This window comes from Doryrhamphus excisus, chromosome 13, assembly GCF_030265055.1.
Source record: "Doryrhamphus excisus isolate RoL2022-K1 chromosome 13, RoL_Dexc_1.0, whole genome shotgun sequence".
In the NCBI taxonomy this organism is placed as follows: Eukaryota; Metazoa; Chordata; class Actinopteri; order Syngnathiformes; family Syngnathidae; genus Doryrhamphus; species Doryrhamphus excisus.
Window position 1 is genome coordinate 1,949,041 of NC_080478.1, and position 20,607 is coordinate 1,969,647.

The 20,607-nt window shown below is 45.9% G+C and overlaps 1 protein-coding gene and 1 long non-coding RNA gene across 4 annotated transcripts in view; one reads left to right on the plus strand and one right to left on the minus strand.

Moving 5' to 3' along the window:
- The window catches only part of LOC131139962 (uncharacterized), a 59,784-nt gene that overhangs the window by 13,504 nt on the left and 25,673 nt on the right, over nt 1-20,607 (minus strand). For 2 of the 3 annotated variants that reach the window (XR_009132323.1, XR_009132324.1), the window contains exon 6: nt 15,898-16,070. This is a non-coding gene — a long non-coding RNA (uncharacterized LOC131139962). Of the gene's footprint in view, nt 1-3,681; nt 4,817-15,897; nt 16,071-20,607 lie in introns of those variants that run through there. The other variant, XR_009132325.1, reaches the window with a different exon arrangement.
- On the plus strand, nt 358-20,491 carry LOC131139958 (serine/threonine-protein kinase D1-like). The gene is made up of 21 exons (XM_058089933.1): nt 358-770; nt 4,700-4,838; nt 7,988-8,119; nt 8,178-8,347; nt 8,879-8,902; nt 8,985-9,192; nt 9,367-9,435; nt 10,766-10,961; nt 11,273-11,396; nt 11,483-11,560; nt 11,664-11,831; nt 11,984-12,095; nt 14,894-14,946; nt 15,764-15,836; nt 15,933-16,039; nt 16,475-16,636; nt 16,730-16,828; nt 16,899-17,059; nt 17,132-17,238; nt 19,666-19,751; nt 19,838-20,491. Exons 1-21 carry the CDS (start codon nt 561-563, stop codon nt 20,048-20,050), a joined length of 2,691 nt encoding a protein of 896 aa, XP_057945916.1. The 5' UTR covers nt 358-560; the 3' UTR covers nt 20,051-20,491.

Below are 20,607 nucleotides of genomic sequence, written 5' to 3' on the forward strand. Positions count from 1 at the left end.
CAGAGTAACGCCTCTCTCTTTTCAGTGATGCGCTGAGCGTCTCACACACACACACACACACAGTGACAGATCCCCCCCCCCCCCCACCCCCACCCCCCACAAGGGTTCTATTCCTGTTAGGGGAGGGGTGTGAGATGCGTTCAAGTGCTAAACTTGTGTTTTCAGACAAAGTTTGCTGACAACGTGGGACGCAGTAGGAGGGGCCGTGATAAAACATTAGACTACCTGGACACGCCCAACCAAAAATGAGGAAGTAGGCCCCGCCCACTTCATTCCATGAAACGTCAGACACGTGACGTCATACGCACATCACCTGATGAATCTCCTAAGGGAGCACCCCCCCCTTCCTGTTCTCACACACACACACACACACACACACACAGGGTCCACCGGACCGTACGGTACCGCTCAGTACGGTTTCCGGTGGTACCTCGTCTACTTTTTGGAGGGAAGTTGTGCGCGCGTCCGAGACTCCTGCACGCTCGCCGGCGGCTCCCTCCTCCCTCCTCCTCCTCGCTCCGCTTTCTCGGCTGCCGGCCGGATCTTTCCCCGCGGCTCCCATGAGCGCCCCTCCGCTCATCCGCGCGCCCAGCCCGCTCCCGTCGTTCTCAGGGGGGGGCAGCTGCCCCGGTCCCGGTGCGCCGGCAGGGGGGGGCGTGATCTCGTTCCATATCCAGATCGGATTGAGCCGCGAACCGGTTTTGCTGGACTCGGCGGAGCTGAGCCTGGCTCAGGTTCGGGAAGCGGCGTGTAACATCGTGGACCAGAAGGTAACAACTTATTTCACTACTAGCGCACGAGCTGTGACGTGACAACATGGATGCCGCGCGTGGATGGGGTGAAAGTTCAGGATCAAAGTGTGTTGTCTTGGTAACGCGCCTGAACTTCATTCGACCATCGTTGCGTGTGCGTGTGCGTGTGCGTGTGTTTGCGCTGACTCACTAGTGGACTTCCTGTTGGAAGAAGCAAGAGTAGCTAGCCTTTGTTTCCTCGGCAGACACAAATAACAACAAATATTCAAATGTTGGGGCAATTAAATTCTATTCATAAATTGGGGACAGTCTCTCAGAGGATGCTTTTCTGTCAATCAATCAATCAATCAATCAATCAAGAGGGCTAATGAATTAGCTTAGCTAGCATGCATGCAAGTGGCATGAAGACAGTCATCTCACTAGCATTAGCTTCCTGTCCTTCAAAACACTGGAACTTTTAGGAGAATCATTTTACTGGACACCCTGGGGGTTTTTCTGGGGACTCTAGACTCTGAAGAACCCACTGGAATGGAATCAGAATCGTAAAAACTGTATCAATTGTCATACTTAATCCTCATCGTACATCTGGCAACACGGTACACTAGTAACGCACGAGCAGCACAGCAAGATCGGGTGGAGTCTGTCCAGCACGGGTGAGTTCATGAACATCGAGTATTCTCCAAGTACCCGTGAATCAATGAAACTCGAGTCTTCTCCAAGTACCCGCGAGTCAGTGAAACTCAAGTCTTCTTAAAAGTACCTGTGAGTCGGTGAAACTGGAGCCTTCTCCAAGAACCTGTGAGTCAGTGAAACTCGAGTCTTCTCAAAGTACCCGTGAGTCAGTGAAACTTGAGTCTTATCCTGTGAGTCGGTGAAACTGGAGTCTTCTCCAAGTACCTGTTAGTCAGTGAAACTTGAGTCTTCTCCTGTGAGTCAGTGAAACCTGAGTCTTCTCCAAGTACCTGTGAGTCAGTAAAACCTCAGTCTTCTCCAAGTACCTGTGAGTCAGTAAAACCTGAGTCTTCTCCAAGTACCTGTGAGTCAGTAAAACTGGAGTCCTCTCCAAGAACCTGCGAGTCAGTAACATTTGAGTCTTAAGTACCTGTCAGTCAGTGATACTCGAGTCTTCTCCTGTGAGTCAATGAAACTCGAGTCTTCTCCAAGTACCCATGAGTCAGCAAAACCTGAGTCTTCTCCAAGTACCTGTGAGTCAGTAAAACTGGAGTCTTCTCCAAGTACCCGTGAGTCAGTGAAACTCGAGGATTCTCCTGTCAGTCAGTGAAACTGGAGTCTTCTCCAAAGTACCTGTGAGTCAGTGAAACTTGAGTTTTCTTCTGAGTCAGTGAAACTGGAGTCTTCTCCAAAGTATCTGCGAGTCAGTGAAACGAGTCTTCTCCAGGTACCCACGAGTCAGTGAAACTTGAGTTTTCTTCTGAGTCAGTGAAACTGGAGTCTTCTCCAAGTACCAGTGAGTCAGTGAAACTTGAGTCTTCTTCTGTGAGTCAGTGAAACTGGAGTCTTCTCCAAGTACCCGCGAGTCAGTGAAACGCGCGTCTTCTCCAAGTACCTGCGAGTCAGTGAAACTGGAGTCTTCGCCGAGTACCCGTCTTGCAGCCGGGGCAGAAAAGGAAAAATAGAGTTCATTTGAGGCAAAGACCAGATGTGTTGCTTTTTCCACCGGGCTAAAACATACTAGGGCTGTCTGGTGATTAAAATATTTAATCAGATTAATCACGGTTTTAAAATTAATTTGCAACTAAATACGTGCGGTAGCAGGGATGAGTAACTGAACGACTTTGCGGAGGAGAGTACCCGTGAGTTCAGTTCAATTCAGTCAAAAACTGACATGTATCGAACAACTCGTTCATGACTCGCACATCTGGCATGTCAGCAAATGAGTTAGCTGAGCGCGAATGAATGCTACATCGCACAATAGATGTGTACATTTAGCATCGTTAGAATTTTAGCCTCATACGAATCACTGCTAGGTACAAGAATATAACAGAATAAAACCTCAAACTGTGACAGTAGTAACGTTTACGTTACTTTTTCACCACTAATAATACTATTGAGCAGTATACTAATACTATTATAGGACAATACACGCCACACACACACACACACACATGTAGAGTGCATGATGTGTCCATTAGTTGACTAATTGTCTCACTTCAGGTGAAAATCACCTCATTTCCCACAGTGAACATTTGCACCTGAACTGTTAGCCAGTTAGCGAGGATGCTAACGGCACTTGATAACACACACACACACATAGATACGCAGAAGCGTGTGCACGTCGCTGAAGTTCATAAGAAGAGCAGCAGGTGACCTCAACACCTGCGTGACAACATGTGACACTTAACACATTCACACAGCTCCAAAATCAACTGATTAGCGTTAATGCACGTGTGTGTGTGTGTGTGTGTGTGTGTGAGCAGTCCTCAGGTAAAAGTAATCCAAAGTCGAGGTTACTTTGTTTGAGTGACAGGACGATGATGTTGTCAAAGACATCCCACAGCAGTAAAGACCAGTCAGTGCTATGATCGTCTGGTGATCTTCCTGTCCGTCATGTGAACATTTTGTCCTTTTGAGACTTTAAATAGTTGGAAAACATCAAAGAGAGAGAAAAAAAAGAAATGTTTCTGAGGTACAAAAGCATTAGTGTGCTTGCTTTCACACCTTCATGCTGTCTCTCACACACACACACACACACACACACACACACACACACACACACACACACACACACACACAGCTGACAGTTATAATAAAGCTGTTTCTGTCAGTAGAGGTTATTTCGCTTGTTGCTCGGCAACTGATGATGATTGCGCTGTGAAGTGTCCTCCTGCCATTATGGCTTTTATACACACTAGGCTGCGTGTGTGTGTGTGTGTGTGTGTGTGTGTGTGTGTGTGTGCGTGCAGGTCCTGATCAGCATTGGATGCTGGAGCTGTGGGAACTGAGCTGTAACTCGGTGTTAGCGAAACGTTGAACAAGATGTGAGGTGTTAGTAACTCAACCGATGAGTCAACATTCATGCAACACAACAAGTGGATACGAAGTAATACACCAATCAATCAATCAATCAATCAATCAATCAATCAAACCAAAGATGACCAAACACACAAGAAGTTTGAGGGCTGTTGCAGGCGCGTGTGTGTATATATGTGTGTATATGAGTGTGTGTCGAACAGAGAGGGACACGGAGGAAGCAGCCTTGAGCGCTTGCTGCCATGACAACAAAACACAGGTGCCATGGCGACGTGCATGATGAGGATGTTGAGAAAGGAAGTGAAGAGGTGAAGGTCTAATGCGGGACAAAGTGTCCCCGTCTTTGCTGATGACAAAGACAATAAAGTTTATTCAAACGAGAGTGGTCAGTTTTACGTTTCCCGCTCTACTCAGCAGTCCTTGAATGCACCATATTGTGAAAGTTGCTGTATATACGGGCTGAAGTATCTTACGTTGTCATTCATTAGTGGTGAGTAGCGAGACATTTTATAGCTCAAATGCATTTAAATAGCGTGTTAGCATGTTGAAGCAAACGCCAAGAATTGTTCATAGCAAAATATTTTGTGCTACACTGTAAGAATCTAACGATGTACAACAACATTTTTCTTAAATTGTGTGTTCAAAATGACCATCTTTACATCTACTCAGGAAAAACATGCAATACTGCAATACTGAGTGCTAGTTTGCTAATATGATCTCAATCCTCGTTACACCCTGTCAGCAGATCAGTTTTACACATGCTATTACGTTTTAGCACGTTTTTATACACGCCAAACTTTAGCAACCTTTCAAGCCCCGAGTGTAAACACGCAAGTGCACTGATTGAGAAACAAATATCGAATGACCTTTACATGACCTCCTCCTAAGTATTTAGAAACACGATTCATTCCTGAAGGTCTCAAAGCTTTGATGCTTCCTGTCTGTTTTCCCGCCAGCTTCCCGAGTGTGGATTTTATGGGATGTACGAGAAGATCCTGCTGTTCCGCCATGACTCCAGCTCGGAGAACATGCTGCAGCTGCTGCGCTCGGCTTCGCAGATCCAAGAAGGAGACCTGGTGGAGGCCATCTTGTCAGGTAGGAGGGGCCAACGTGCTAATTAATTGAAGCATATTTAGCATTTTTGCCACAATTTTGGCTTTTGAAGGCTGTGGTCCTAATTTTTTGATCGGCTATTTTGGTTTAATGTCTACTTAGAACCCCTTAAAACAGGGGTCTCAAACTCAATTTACCTGGGGGCCACTGGAGCTAGGGTCTGGGCAAGGCTGGGCCACATCAGGTTTTCCAAAAAACGCATTTATTAAAAACAGAAAAATATACAAACATTTTCAGTGCTTTGGTTCCGATTTTCTACAATAAAAGCTCTGATAAAACATTCCGCTGTTCTCAAATATCTTCATTTTTATTTTTCTGCACAAAATAAGATGAAAAATAAATAAACAAATCAAGAATAAAGAAAATCAATCAATCAGTAATAAATAAATATAATAATAATAAAACGGCAAATAATAAAAACCTAAGAAACCACATATAGTTGGTCGGTAGACAAATGTTTTTTTTCAGATTAAACACATGCTAACTCGCAAACTAGAGAACTAGCGACCTAAACGGTAGCCTTCAAGTTATTTCCTTTCAACTTAAATAGCCAAAAACTTACCACTTCCACACGGATAGGGAGGATAACTATTAACAGTTATTTAACCTTTAACATGAACATGAATCAAACGTAATATTTTTTTCTGGGTACATGATACCATACAGCATCCATATCAAACTAACATTAAACTTTCATATCAAGGCGGGGGCCTCAAACTAGTGTCCTGCGGGCCATTTGGCCCACGGACCGCGTGTTTGAGACCCCTGCCTTAAACCATCTTAGCTTTGTGTTATGTTGGTATAGTATCTAATAATGCATCTAATTAATAATCAATTAGTTTTACACTATGATAAGTACAAGCTCAAAATTGAAGGTTAGCGAAGGTTCGTGTGCACACGAGCGACCGACTTCCTGTTCAGCTGGAGTGGGCTCAGGTGTTAGCACGGCGCTACGCTAACAGTCTGTCGCTTCCTGTCTCTCTGTCATCACACCGATACATCTGCACCCATAACGTCATTAGCGTAGCAGCTAAGTGTGACCTTTGAACCTTGAATGTACTCCGCATGCGTGCGCTACATCCTCGAGTGTCGTGACGACTGAATGCTCCTTCAATGGAAGTGTCAGCTGATTGGACGTTCGTGTCTTAATTAGTCCCACTAATTGCATGTCCGTGTTGTGATTATAAATGGCGTAGCTGTCTCACGTCGGCTTTGCTGCTACAAACACTCCTACCTACACACACACACACACACACACACACACACACACACGAACGTGCACGCTGGCGTATAATAACAGTGTGTGAACTTGTTCACACGCATGCCGGCCCTCCAAACAAAAGATATAAACAATAATTTGAATAAATGGAGATCATTTCCTGCCGCAGAATGTAATCAGAGCTGCTTTCTGCGGTTTGCGTGCGGACGCCGTGTTCCTTGCCAAGCCTGATGGCCATCTTGGTCCGCTAAGAGCCTCTTGTGCGCAACATTTAGCAAACACTCTCTCAAAGCTCGTTAGCGCCAGTTGCTGTGTTTTCAGGAAGCGAGTGTGCGTGGTCGCTAACAGCTTGATCAACGACGGCGTGTGTCAATGATGTTTTAGTGCGCCGACACAAAAATACAACCGAAAAAACAGACATTAGTGACCAGGAGGATGTTGACCTTTGAACACGAACGCTACACAGCTATTAGCTTGTTGGATGGTATTATTGCTCATTCATCTGCTGTGTCTGAATTGGTGCACTTAAGTACTTACACTTGGGACCTGACCTACCAAAGGTTTCCGTGTATAAACGTGTCCAAACTTTGTGTGCGTAAATTGATCCACGAACAGGACAAAATACAATCATTAGTAGATCACACTCTACTCTACTATGAATGAGTCAAAAGAACGAATGAAAATACCCGTTCGGTCCGTTCAGTTGCAAATGCTTTTTTTTTTGATCGGCTGGAGAGTCAGTTCACCGTTCCTTTTCCAGGGCGGGACTATCTGCAAGTTTGCCTGTCCTATCCTATCGTAGCGCCTCTCTCTGTGGGTGGGTGGGGTTATAGAGTGACTGACAGTTGAGTCGGAACGAACGTGAACATGAGTGAACGGACTGACTCGCCACGGCTGACCGGGATCACAGACTAACAACCAATCGACTGAAATGATCGAAATGAAAGGATCTCGGCGGTACGGCGGTCGAGTGGTTAGCGCGCAGACCTCACAGCTCGGAGACCAGGGTTCAATTCCACCCTCGGCCATCTCTGTGTGGAGTTTGCATGTTCTCCCCGTGCATGCGTGGGTTTTCTCCGGGTACTCCGGTTTCCTCCCACATTCCAAAAACATGCTAGGTTAATTAGCCACTCCAAATTGTCCATAGGTATGAATGTGAGTGTGAATGGTTGTTTGTCTATATGTGCCCTGTGATTGGCTGGCCACCAGTCCAGGGTGTACCCCGCCTCTCGCCCCAAGACAGCTGGGATAGGCTCCAGCACCCCTGCGACCCTCGTGAGGATAAGCGGTAGAAAATGAATGAATGAATGAATGAACGGATCTTTTTACTGAATGAACCGCAACGATCCGGTTCACTGAAATGAACGGTTTTGCAACACGGTCACTAATATGTGCAATATTTTAGTTTTCTCGTTATTTGGGGTCTTAGTGGATCGGGCCCTCGGTGTTTTGACTGCATAACGGCGTTCACGTAGCAGAAGGGGAGCGACTAATGAACAAAAAGCAACAGCATCATCTCTCCCTCACGGTGCGTTCACACTTGTCATTTTTGATCCGGTTAAAACAAACTCTGGCCCATCCGCTATGCTAACGCATGTAGCGGAAATAATGGCGGCTGGGAAGCAAGCCGTAGTGATGGAAGGTAGTCAACTGAAGATAGTGAAGTAGTGAAGGACAGGAATGGATTTGGAACAGGAAGTAGAAGTAGACAGTGTACACACTATACTTACAAGTACAGTGAATCAAGTACCGAGGGTTTGGAGGGCGGGGAGCGATCTGCGTGTTAAAAATAGCCATTTTTATGGGCGCAACAATTGTACTCCCGGAATGTAACCCCCACGGGTGAGCCACGGTATTCCATGTGAGATCCAGCAGTAATCAACAGGATCCTAACTGGCTTCCCCGCCTGCAGCTTCGACCACGGTGGAGGACTTCCAGATCCGCCCTCATTGTCTCTTCGTGCACTCGTACCGGGCACCCACTTTCTGTGACCACTGTGGCGAAATGCTGTGGGGGCTGGTGCGGCAGGGCCTCAAATGTGAAGGTGTGTTTTTCTTCTTGGTGTCCCGTGAGGCATCAGACTGATATGGCGCTCTCTGCAGGGTGTGGGCTGAACTACCACAAGCGTTGTGCCTTTAAAATCCCAAACAACTGCAGCGGCGTGAGGAGGCGACGGCCGTCCAACATCTCGCTGACAGGCGGGCTGGTCAACGTTGCCCGCCCCCTTTCTGCTGAGCCCTCGCCCCCCCACTACAGCGACGAGGCTTTACTGGTGCGTACATCATTGGCGTCACACAATCGCGTTGGAAATTAACGCTACAAAAGTAAAAGAAAAGTATGGAGTGCCATCTCCGGGTCGGGGATGAGATCCTGCCCCAAGTGGAGGACCTTAAGTACCTTGGGGTCTTGTTGAGATCGAGGGTACGAGTGGTTTTCTCTATAGGGAGGATGGGCTCTAACTTAGAGCCTTAAGGATGCCTGCCAGACGCCTCCTTGAGGAGGTTTTCAGGGCAAGTCCAACTGGTAGGAGGCCTTGGGGAAGACCCAGGCAACGTTGGGGAGACTATGTCTCTCAAAAGGCCTGGGATAAGTGGTGGAAGACGTAGGAATAGACAACCAGGAAAAGAGTGCTTAAGTGGAATCACCTCTACGATTAAATAAGCTCTTGAATTGAGTAAATGTAAACATGTGACGTTCTTGAATGTAACCCTGTTAAATATGTTCCAAATAAAGCAAACCATTAACATGTTTTCAAAGCATTTGGCACACTTAAACAATCTTTACTTCTTCTTTCACCCTGCAGTCCCCCGTCAGTCCCAACATGGAGGTAAAGACCTAAAATCCCAAGTCTTCCAACTGCTGCGCCATCATGACATCATCACCCCTGACTCCGCCTCTCTTTACAACAGAAGAACCACTTGGAATACTTCCCAGGCCGGGAGCGGCGCTCCAGCTCGCAGTCGTACGTGGGCCGACCCATCGAGCTGGACAAGCTGCTGCTGTCCAAGGTGAAGGTCCCTCACACCTTCCTCATCCACTCCTACACCCGACCCACAGTCTGCCAGCACTGCAAGAAGCTGCTCAAAGGTCTCTTCAGGCAGGGCTTGCAGTGCAAAGGTGAGGCGTCCTCACGGAATGTCCTTCATGTCTCCAAAGCACGTCCTCACGTCTTACATGTGTCTCCACAACGTACCACACATGTCCCCACGCCACGTCATGCGTGTCTACACAACATGTCCCCACTCTGCATATGAAGTAATCAACTCTTGTTTTTCTTCTTCTTCTTGTCAGATTGTAAATTTAACTGCCATAAGCGTTGTGCTGCCAAAGTGCCAAACAACTGTCTGGGCGAAAATGGAGGCAAGTACGAACACCGTAGTTGGGTTTCACGTGATGTCACATCCAGTTGTTGTCGACCCCACCGCATACAAGGAAACAGCCAACAAATGTAGGGAAGCCATCTTTCACGTTTGCTAGCCCTTTCGCTCTCGTCGAATGGACACGACTCCAGTTTATTCATCCATTTTCTACCATTTCACAAGGGTAGCAGGGTTTGCTGGAGCCTATCCCAGCCGTCTTCTTGGGGCGAAAGGCGGGGTCCACCCTGGACTGGTGGCCAGCCAATCACATATAGACAAACAACCATTCACACTCACATTCATACCTATGGACAATTTGGAATTAGCCAATTAACCTAGCATGTTTTTTGGAATGTGGGAGGAAACCGGAGTACCCGGAGAAAACCCACGCATGCACGGGGAGAACATGCAAACTCCACACAGAGATGGCCGAGGGTGGGATTGAACTCAGGTCTCCTAGCTGTGAGGTCTGCGCGCTAACCACTCGACCGCCGTGCAACCAAGCTACAAACAATAACTACAAATGATATATAAAAATGCAGCATATATGTGCCATTCTCGCATGTGGAAATGATTAAAATATGTATTTTGGAAATCGCTATTACTAAGATAATGGGGGAAAAAGTTCAGGAAATAACCAACAAATGTAGGGAAGCCATCTTTCACGTTTGCTAGCCCTTGCACTCTCGTTGAATGGACACGACTCCAGTTTATTCATCCATTTTCTACCATTTTCTATCCTCACAAGGGTAGCGGGGGTTGCTGGAGCCTATCCCAGCTGTCTTTGGGCAAGAGGTGGGGTCCACCCAATCCCAGGGCACATATAGACAAACAACCATTCACACTCACATTCATACCTATGGACAATTTGGAGTGCCCAATTAACCACTTAATAATCGTGTCATAAAAGAAAACTATAGATTGTTATTTCCTAATGCATAAGCACCCAATTATTCAAAGTATTGCAAGGAAACTACATGGAAAAATCTGCAAAATTGGGATATTGGTATTTGTGAAGTGATCGCGTAGTGGACACATGCCTGCATCCGTCAATCAAACTGTATTTATGCAGATAAGCGTTCACTGTGTTTCTTGTTTTGGACTATTTTACGTCCTCATGCATCACATCATGTACACTCACACAACTGGAGACAACCATATATTCCGTTATTCGCTTTTAGATCCAAATTATTGCACAAACTGGTACCGAACGTCTGGAATTACTGAACCGGAATTGATGCTAAGCGCCTTGAGGTCACGCGGTTGAAACCCGGCAGTTTCCTAATCGTAGCGGTCCCAAATAGAGACAGAGCCGTGTCTTTGGACTGCAGAGCTGCTGAGCCCCGGGGTGGAGTCCGACGCAGGCATGGCGGAGGGTTGCCTTGACGACCACGACCGAGGCGGCGGCCTCCTGGATGACATGGACGAAGCGCTGATGTCTGAAGGAAGCCTCCTGCTGGAGGCGGGACCGGGCGACCTTGGAGACTTGCATGACCCTGATCTGGATGAGTCCAACCGGGCCATCAGGTACTCAGAACTTCACAGAACAGAGTTCAAGGAACTGATCCGGGTGCAGGTGATCTACTATGATTGCATGCAAAATTTTGACCGCCGGGCCCGTAGTCCATTAAAAGAGCCAATAAAAGTCCGTAGACCAGTATTAACTGGTGTGCCGATCCAAACCTAAGAAAACGCAGCCTTGCAAGGAGTTTTTCGTTAGGAATATTCCATTCCGAAGAGAAGATTAGCAGTTCCTGGGACAGAGCCCCGAAGTCAACCACTGTTCTTTCCAGCACTATCTTCTACTTGACCTTCTGGTTTTCCCAACTTCCCCGCAGCCCGTCGACCAGTAACAACATCCCCCTGATGCGAGTGGTCCAGTCGGTCAAACACACCAAGAGGAAGAACAGCAGCGTGATCAAGGAGGGCTGGATGGTCCACTACACCAGCAAGGACACGCTGGTACTCAAAACTAGCACGTGGCTTCGCTTGTAGCGTTTGGCTTAGCATTTGATTCTTTATGAATTCTTCTCAATGTTTCGCTTCAGAGGAAGAGACATTATTGGCGCCTGGACAGTAAATGCATCACGTTGTACCAGAACGACACAGGAAGTAAATATTATAAGGTAATGTGTTTTAGTGTGGAACTTCAGTCCTCCAGAGACCAACTAAAAAACAAGTCCGTTCAATGTCAAACCTTCTAGAAGGTGTCTACTTTGTTCTGTGCAGGAGATCCCGTTGGCAGAGATTTTGTCTCTAGAACCAGCTCAGGTGTTCTCGCTGCTTCCTGACGGGGCCAACCCTCATTGCTTTGAGATCGCGACCATCTCGTTGGTCTACTACGTTGGCGAGAACCTGCAGCTTGGCGGCGACTCTGTGGCGGGCAACAACATGCTGGTGATGACAGAAACAAGCTAGCATTGCTTATTGTCAATACTTTAGCTACACTAGTAGCTCGGAGTATTATCTTTGTAAAGGTAGAACATTGTTGATCTCATGAAATGTCCAATGAGTGTACGACCTGACGTCGGGAACGTGCTCGCTTCCAGGTAAGCGGCACGGGTCAGGATGTGTCTCGGATGTGGGAGATGGCCATCAAGCACGCTCTCATGCCTGCCGTCTCCACGGGGATCTCCCACGGTTGTCATGGCGATGGACACAGTGAGTAGACACAAGTGGCGCTCGGATGTGAGATTTGTGAACATGTAAGTTCTTCAACAGGCAGGAAATGACCTGCTCAGGTGTTCACATCGAGTCCTCTCGGGGGCGTCCACTCCCACGCGGTGCCTTCGGAGCTATTTTGACATTTATTGACGTCAACGTGATCATGACTCACGTCGATGCCAGGAGCTCTCCGCTTGGTCTCAGATGATGAAAATAAACATGGCCAACATCTCAACTTGTTTTTGTGTGGCAGTGCTGGAGACTTCACTGATAGAAACATCATCATCATCATCATCATCATCATTAGTCCTGGTGGTCTAACTGTACACGCTGCCGCCTTTCCCACACATGGCACAGGTTTGATTCCCTAGGAAATGCATGTCCCCAGTAACACCCACCCCCTTTTATTGCATCAAGTCATGATTCTGTTGGAGCTCCATCCATCCCATCCTGTTCTCCTCTTCTGTTATCATCTGTCCTGGCATCAGAGCTACGTGGAATGTAGACCCCGGTCCCAATCACATGGTCCATGCATGTGCTTTGTTCCTCTCAAACATTCTACACCTCCTTTGCTCTTTGGTTTGTTCCTTTGCTTCATGATCTTTCTTGAAAGTCTAACAGAGTACAGTTGGGGGTTGTTGTCTTCTATAAGTCCTTTATTTCACACGTTTCTTTTGGAATTCATCTATTTGATTAGTTAGCTCCTTCTGGAATTCCTGCATTGGGTTAGTTATCTCCTTCTGCATTGGGTTAGTTATCTCCTTCTGGAATTCCTGCATTGGGTTAGTTATCTCCTTCTGTATTTGGTTAGTTATCTCCTTCTGTATTTGGTTAGTTATCTCCTTCTGTATTTGGTTAGTTGCCTCCTTCTGTAATTCCTGTATTTGGTTAGTTATCTCCTTCTGGAATTCCTGCATTGGGTTAGTTATCTCCTTCTGTATTTGGTAGTTGCCTCCTTCTGTAATTCCTGTGTTTGGTTAGTTATCTCCTTCTGTATTTGGTTAGTTATCTCCTTCTGTCTTTGGTTGGTTATCTCCTTCTGCATTGGGTTAGTTATCTCCTTCTGTACTTGGTTAGTTATCTCCTTCTGTATTTGGTTAGTTGCCTCCTTCTGTAATTCCTGTGTTTGGTTAGTTATCTCCTTCTGTACTTGGTTAGTTATCTCCTTCTGTATTTGGTTAGTTGCCTCCTTCTGTAATTCCTGTGTTTGGTTAGTTATCTCCTTCTGTATTTGGTTGGTTATCTCCTTCTGGAATTCCTGCATTGGGTTAGTTATCTCCTTCTGTATTTGGTTAGTTATCTCCTTCTGTATTGGGTTAGTTATCTCCTTCTGTATTTGGTTAGTTATCTCCTTCTGTACTTGGTTAGTTATCTCCTTCTGTACTTGGTTAGTTATCTCCTTCTGTACTTGGTTAGTTATCTCCTTCTGTATTTGGTTAGTTATCTCCTTCTGTATTTGGTTAGTTATCTCCTTCTGTATTTGGTTAGTTATCTCCTTCTGTATTTGGTTAGTTATCTCCTTCTGTATTTGGTTAGTTATCTCCTTCTGTATTTGGTTAGTTATCTCCTTCTGTATTGGGTTAGTTATCTCCTTCTGTATTTGGTTAGTTATCTCCTTCTGTATTTGGTTAGTTATCTCCTTCTGTACTTGGTTAGTTATCTCCTTCTGTATTTGGTTAGTTATCTCCTTCTGTATTTGGTTAGTTATCTCCTTCTGTATTTGGTTAGTTATCTCCTTCTGTACTTGGTTAGTTATCTCCTTCTGTACTTGGTTAGTTATCTCCTTCTGTATTTGGTTAGTTATCTCCTTCTGTATTTGGTTAGTTATCTCCTTCTGTATTTGGTTAGTTATCTCCTTCTGTATTTGGTTAGTTATCTCCTTCTGTATTTGGTTAGTTATCTCCTTCTGTATTTGGTTAGTTATCTCCTTCTGTATTTGGTTAGTTATCTCCTTCTGTACTAGGTTAGTTATCTCCTTCTGTATTTGGTTAGTTATCTCCTTCTGTATTTGGTTAGTTATCTCCTTCTGTACTTGGTTAGTTATCTCCTTCTGTATTGGGTTAGTTATCTCCTTCTGTATTTGGTTAGTTCTCCCCTTCTGTATTTGCTTAGTTGTCTCCTTCTGTAATTCCTGCATTGGGTTAGTTCAGTGTTTCTCAGATAAAGCGGTGCTGGGTCGAGGTGTCGTGAGGGGGGGGGGGGGGGGGGGGCAGAGGGCACTTGGGGACTTTCAGACATTGCTAGACCAGCAGACAGATAACAGGTTCTCAATAAATATTCCAGTTGAGTTGCTTTTCAAAGAATTGACTGAAAACTGAACATGCCGACATAAATAAGATACTAAATCATTAATTAATCATTTCTCTGTGACCGTCAACACAAACAAGCCAGTATGCTAAATGTATGTGACAGTGGTAGCAACATAATAGGCAACAACAACCCGTATACCAACGACCCATCACTACTTCATACTCCCTTATGGATATGTTTAGTTGTAGAAATGTAAACGTGTCATGTTCCTGATAGTAACAAAGGAAATCAAACTATTAGCATAATGCTAACATTCAGTATCATCCAGTAGCAAAGAAGGCATCTGGTTCAGAAACGGGACAAACACATATTTGCTGCCAAGATTAGTAGATTACAGCATTTACTCAGCATCCAATCAAATTACACTGATCATCACTATTCTGCTCACAGCCGCTATGGGGCAATAGTTGCTATGATATGCTGTGATCTCATCTAAGAACATCTTCTAGCTGATGACTTTGTCTCGTTGGCGTTTGTCTCCTCAGAGGAAGTCTCTGTCAGCTTTTCAGTGTCCAACCGTCACATCCAAGAGAACGTGGTGAGCATGCACACACACACACACACACACACACATATACATATACTGTACATCTCCGCAAAATATCCTTCAAACTGTGATAACCTTCACAACGCCAATCATAACTCATATGACCTGTGAGGCCTTGTCATCATATTGGGATTATTCACTCAGCCTAATCATCGTCAAGGTGACGTATAGTAATTAAGCAGAGCAGGCTATACCACTACGAGGGTCGCGGGGGTGCTGGAGCCTATCCCAGCTGTCATCGGGTGAGAGGGTGTACACCCTGGACTGGTGGCCAGCCAATCACAGGGCACATATAGACAAACAACCATTCACACTCACATGGAGGAAACCGGAGTACCCGCAGAAAACCCACGCATGCACGGGGAGAACATGGCAAACTCCACACAGAGATGGCCTAGGGTGGAATTGAACTCGGGTCTCCTAGCTGTGAGGCCTGCATGCTAACCACTTGACCAATGTGCAGCATACTACTACTATCATATTTTTGTCACTTAACTGCACAGAAGCTGCTGCACCAACTAAAATGGTATATTGCAGGCGTTGTCTGTCACCACAGACCAACACACACACAACATGCACACAAAATACACACCCAGTCACTCAATGAGTTTGTGTACACAAAAAGCTTCAAAAGGCCGCCAGTTTACATATGTTAAATATGATTTGAAGTTATTATTTATCGTGGTTATCATACAATACTGCGCGTAACAAATTGTTGTATTTTACTGTTCATATAACATATAAATATATGTAAATAATGTAAATAAATGACCACTCAATCAATTCATCAAATGTTTGTGTGTTTCAGGACATCAATTCAGTGTATCAGATCTTCCCAGACGAGGTCCTGGGGTCAGGACAGTTTGGGATCGTCTACGGTGGTAAAGCAACAACTTCATCTGATCATCTGATTGACCAATAATTTACTGACCAACTACTTACATTTCAACATGGACGCTCGTGGTGTGTGTTGACAGGCAAGCACAGGAAGTCCAGCCGCGACGTGGCCATCAAGATCATTGACAAACTTCGTTTTCCCACGAAACAAGAAAGTCAGCTGCGTAACGAGGTGGCCATTTTGCAGGTACATTCTTCTTCACCTGTGTGGGCAGCGCCTATGACCAAAAAACATAATAAAGTTATTAAGGTGAAAAGCATGAAGACACACACACAAACATGCGCTGAGCGAGACTTCCTGTCGTGAGCGCCTTCATTAGCATGACAACACTGTGGGGGTGTCACTTCCTGGCATGTCATGGTGCTGCTCGGCCTGTTGGCGCCGCCATAGCAACGACCGCACCATCGAGGAAGGAAAGAAAGGAAGTAGAATTTCTGTTTTGTGATTGATTTATCGATTGTTGCTGCTGAGGTTGGATTTTAAACTTCTTAAAAGTTATGGAAGTAAAAAGTCAGCGGTAGACTCAAAAAAAATGTACCTGGTTTCCGATTTTAACGTAGCTATTGATAGCAGAGGCGAGTAAGTGAACGAGTTAACAGAAACGAATCCTCATCTTTCCAGAACCTTCACCACCCAGGCGTGGTCAACCTGGACTGTATGTTCGAGACGCCCGAGAGAGTCTTTGTCGTCATGGAGAAGCTCCACGGAGACATGCTGGAGATGATACTGTCTAGCGAGAAAGGTCGACTACCCGAACGGATTACCAAGTTCTTAGTGACTCAGGTGACTCTGACCAAAACCACGTTGACACTTCCTTGTCAGACAAGCTAACTCTCAGCTAGCTAAGGTGTTGACTAGCATGTGTCTGGTCGTCAGATCCTGGTGGCTCTGCGTCACCTCCACTTCAAGAACATCGTCCACTGTGACCTCAAACCCGAAAACGTCCTCCTGGCATCTGCGGATCCACTTCCACAGGTGAGGTGACCCATTCAACATGGCTACCGAAGAAAAGATGCGTCATGGTCTTCTTGTTTGCGGCTTGAAGGTGAAGCTCTGTGATTTCGGATTTGCGCGGATCATCGGTGAGAAGTCTTTCCGTCGGTCTGTGGTTGGCACGCCAGCGTACCTGGCCCCCGAGGTCCTCAGGAACAAAGGCTACAACCGCTCCCTGGACATGTGGTCAGTGGGCGTCATCATCTACGTCAGGTGGGCGACACGTGGACGTGATGTTTATGACGGCAACCGCCTTGGTCACATGTTTTGGTTCTTGCGCTGCAGCCTCAGCGGGACGTTCCCGTTTAACGAAGATGAAGACATCAACGATCAGATCCAGAACGCTGCTTTCATGTACCCGCCGCACCCCTGGAAGAAGGTCTCCCAGGAAGGTGCGTTGACAAGCCAGCCATGTTGCTTTGATGCTCATCAAAACATTTCGAGATTTTGACAGAGCTTGTCCATTTTCTTGTTTGCTTCACGGTCACGAATCTCAAGTCGGGATGCAAACCTGCAGTTACTTTGATTGGACTTCCTGTCGCGTGTTTGACATTTGGACTAAGTGGCATTTTGTCCAATTAAAGTGACACAAATGTCAAAGACTTCCAGGGAAAGTTCCACTTTCATCTCCTGCTGACTTTAATGAGCGACTTTCACATCCTAACCTCCGCCTGGCGTTAGCTTCCAAGCTAACTGGCGTCGAAGGTTAAACAGCTTCCAGCTTGGAGCAGCTCCTTCCTGCTGAGAAGTTTCCGCTCAAGTTCACCTCGTGTTTCTTCCAAATGTTCTAGCGCAGTGCTAGCTCGGCAGATAACAGGTTCTCGATCAAGTTGCAGTTGAGTTCCATTTCAATCACAAAAAAACAACTGCTAGCAACAGGCTACATAAATCCCCTGGCAAACCTATTGGTGTTTGACTTTGCCTAGCTGTAAACGGTCGTGGCTAACTAGCTAGCTAGCTAGAATTATCTGACTAGCGTCTGGTTTTCAGACACCAAATGTGACTCTTTACAAGTGACATCTTACATGCAGTTAGTTTGGAGCTTGTTTTTGTCCCACGGGGAAGTGGATACATCCATCGGATACGTAGTAACTAGCTAGCTAGCTAGCTAGCTAGAATGATCTGACTAGCGTCTCGTTTTCAGACTCCAAATGTGACTTTTTACAAGTAACATCTTGCATGCAGTTAGTTTGGAGCTTGTTTTTGTCCCACGAGGAAGTGGATATATCCATCGGATACGTACTAACTAGCTAGCTAGCTAGAATTATCTGACTAGCGTCTCGTTTTCAGACTCTAAATGTGACTTTTTACAAGTAACATCTTGCATGCAGTTAGTTTGGAGCTTCTTTTTGTCCCACGGGGAAGTGGCTACATCCATCGGATACGTACTAACTAGCTAGCTAGCTAGAATGATCTGACTAGCGTCTCGTTTTCAGACTCTAAATGTGACTTTTTACAAGTAACATCTTGCATGCAGTTAGTTTGGAGCTTGTTTTTGTCCCACGGGGAAGTGGATACATCCATCGGATACGTACTAACTAGCTAGCTAGCTAGAATGATCTGACTAGCGTCTCGTTTTCAGACTCTAAATGTGACTTTTTACAAGTAACATCTTGCATGCAGTTAGTTTGGAGCTTGTTTTTGTCCCACGGGGAAGCGGATACATCCATCGGATACGTACTAACTAGCTAGCTAGCTGGAATTATCTGACTAGCGTCTCGTTTTCAGACACTAAATGTGACTTTTTACAAGTAACATCTTGCATGCAGTTAGTTTGGAGGCTGTTTTTGTCCCACGGGGAAGTGGACACATCCATCGCATACGTACTAACTTTTTCAAGTGTCTATTGTCGTCATAATAATGTGTTGTTGTTAATGAACATGACCTATTGGCCAGTGGCCTTTGGAATCGACTAATGTCGACTAATTATAAATGATTGAAAAATGTACAAGTAATCCTAGTGATTGGTATCGTTCCATCTTACTCATGGATGATCGGAATCGGACTGGAGCATCCCTAGTTTCAACAAATGCACTAGCTTGATGCTAATTTGCATTGAAAATCCCTTATACCCACTAGCGATTAGCATTGGCAATTTCATGCAGTACAGTACTGATGTGCCTTCTTACGGTTTATAAATAAACAACACCCCGCTGCATTAAAAAAAACTTCAGAATAAAAGCGCAAGATCATTTCCCCCCGGCAAAAACCAACGATCCGTTTTCAGTCCCACGAGTTGAGAAACCGTGTTCTAGCGTGTCTTCATGGTTGCCCTCCTGAGGGGGCGGCAGGAAGTTAGTCTGTGACTCACCAGCATTTAGACGACGACAACATGAGTCAGAGAAAGAATGTGAGGCAGGTAAAAGTCGAATTCTTGTCTTCTCGGGACGCTGTATCCACGGCAACAGAGACGTTTTTGACACATTTAGGACCGAATATTTAGAGTGTTTTAATAACGTGTCTTTATGATTGCGGGGGACATGCGATGTCCCACTGAGACAGACTTCCATCCCAGGTGGACGTCATGGTTCAGACAGTGTCCCAGGCGGAGGACTGAAGAGGACAAAAATGTGGGCGTGGTCATAGGAGGCGGGCCGAGGGTCCATTGAAGCCGGCGTGCATTCATGCGCATAATGCCAAGCGATGGAGGCCCCCCCCAGGCACGAGGGGCCCCGCGTTCTCAGAGCTGTTCAGCCCGCTGACCCCTGAAGAAATGTTAACATCATGTTAGCTTTGCTCATTAGTCTCTGCTGGCCCCGCACACCGGGGGGGCCAACCCTCAAGCCCCCGCCTCTGACGGCCTCTTCCTGTGTCTGCAGCCATAGACCTGATCAACAACCTGCTGCAGGTCAAGATGAGGAAGCGTTACAGCGTGGATAAGACGCTCAGCCACCCGTGGCTGCAGGTGAGACGCGGTGACCGCAACCTTCACGTGACCTCGCCTGACCTCGCTGCCATCTTTGTCCCCTCCCAACGCACACGCACACACAGGACTACCAGATGTGGTTGGACCTGCGGAGCCTGGAAGGCCGCGTCAACGAGCGCTATGTGACACACGAGAGCGACGACCTACGTTGGCATCACCACGCTCAACTCGGCGGTCTGGTCTACCCCGCCTACCACGTTGACGGCCAGGGGGCGGAGCTTTACGGGGAGCGGGAGGAAGAGCTCGAGACGCTGAGCGAGCGAGTCAGCGATCTGTGAGCGGCCAAACTCGACATCGAGCGCCTGATGGAGATTTATTGATAAAAAGCCACGCGATAGTGTTTTTTTTCTTACAACTTTATTTTACGAATGTAGACTTTATTCTCATTTCAATTTTATGACGGTTAGCAGCTTGTGTATCAGTGTGCTTTGCTGCTTACCAAATAAAAGCCAAATTATGCTCAATCTTTTCTTACAACTTTATTTTACGAATGTAGACTTTATTCTCATTTCGATTTTATGACGGTTAGCAGCTTGTGTATCAGTGTGCTTTGCTGCTTACCAAATAAAAGCCAAATTATGCTCAATCTTTCTTTTGGTCTCAACAAGTTGATGCTGACGGTCTGGGTGTTTCTCTCTGAGCCTTTCAGAAGTCAGTTCACGTATAAGACAGCTAATGCTAATGCTAACGCTATGCTAATATTAAATCAAGCTAGATGTGTGCCATAAAAATAAAAAAAACACATGTTAGCATTTCTAATTGAATTTGTAGAACTGCCAGTAAGAACAAAAATTAACCAAACAATCGGCTTAAAGTCAAATATATATAAAACAAT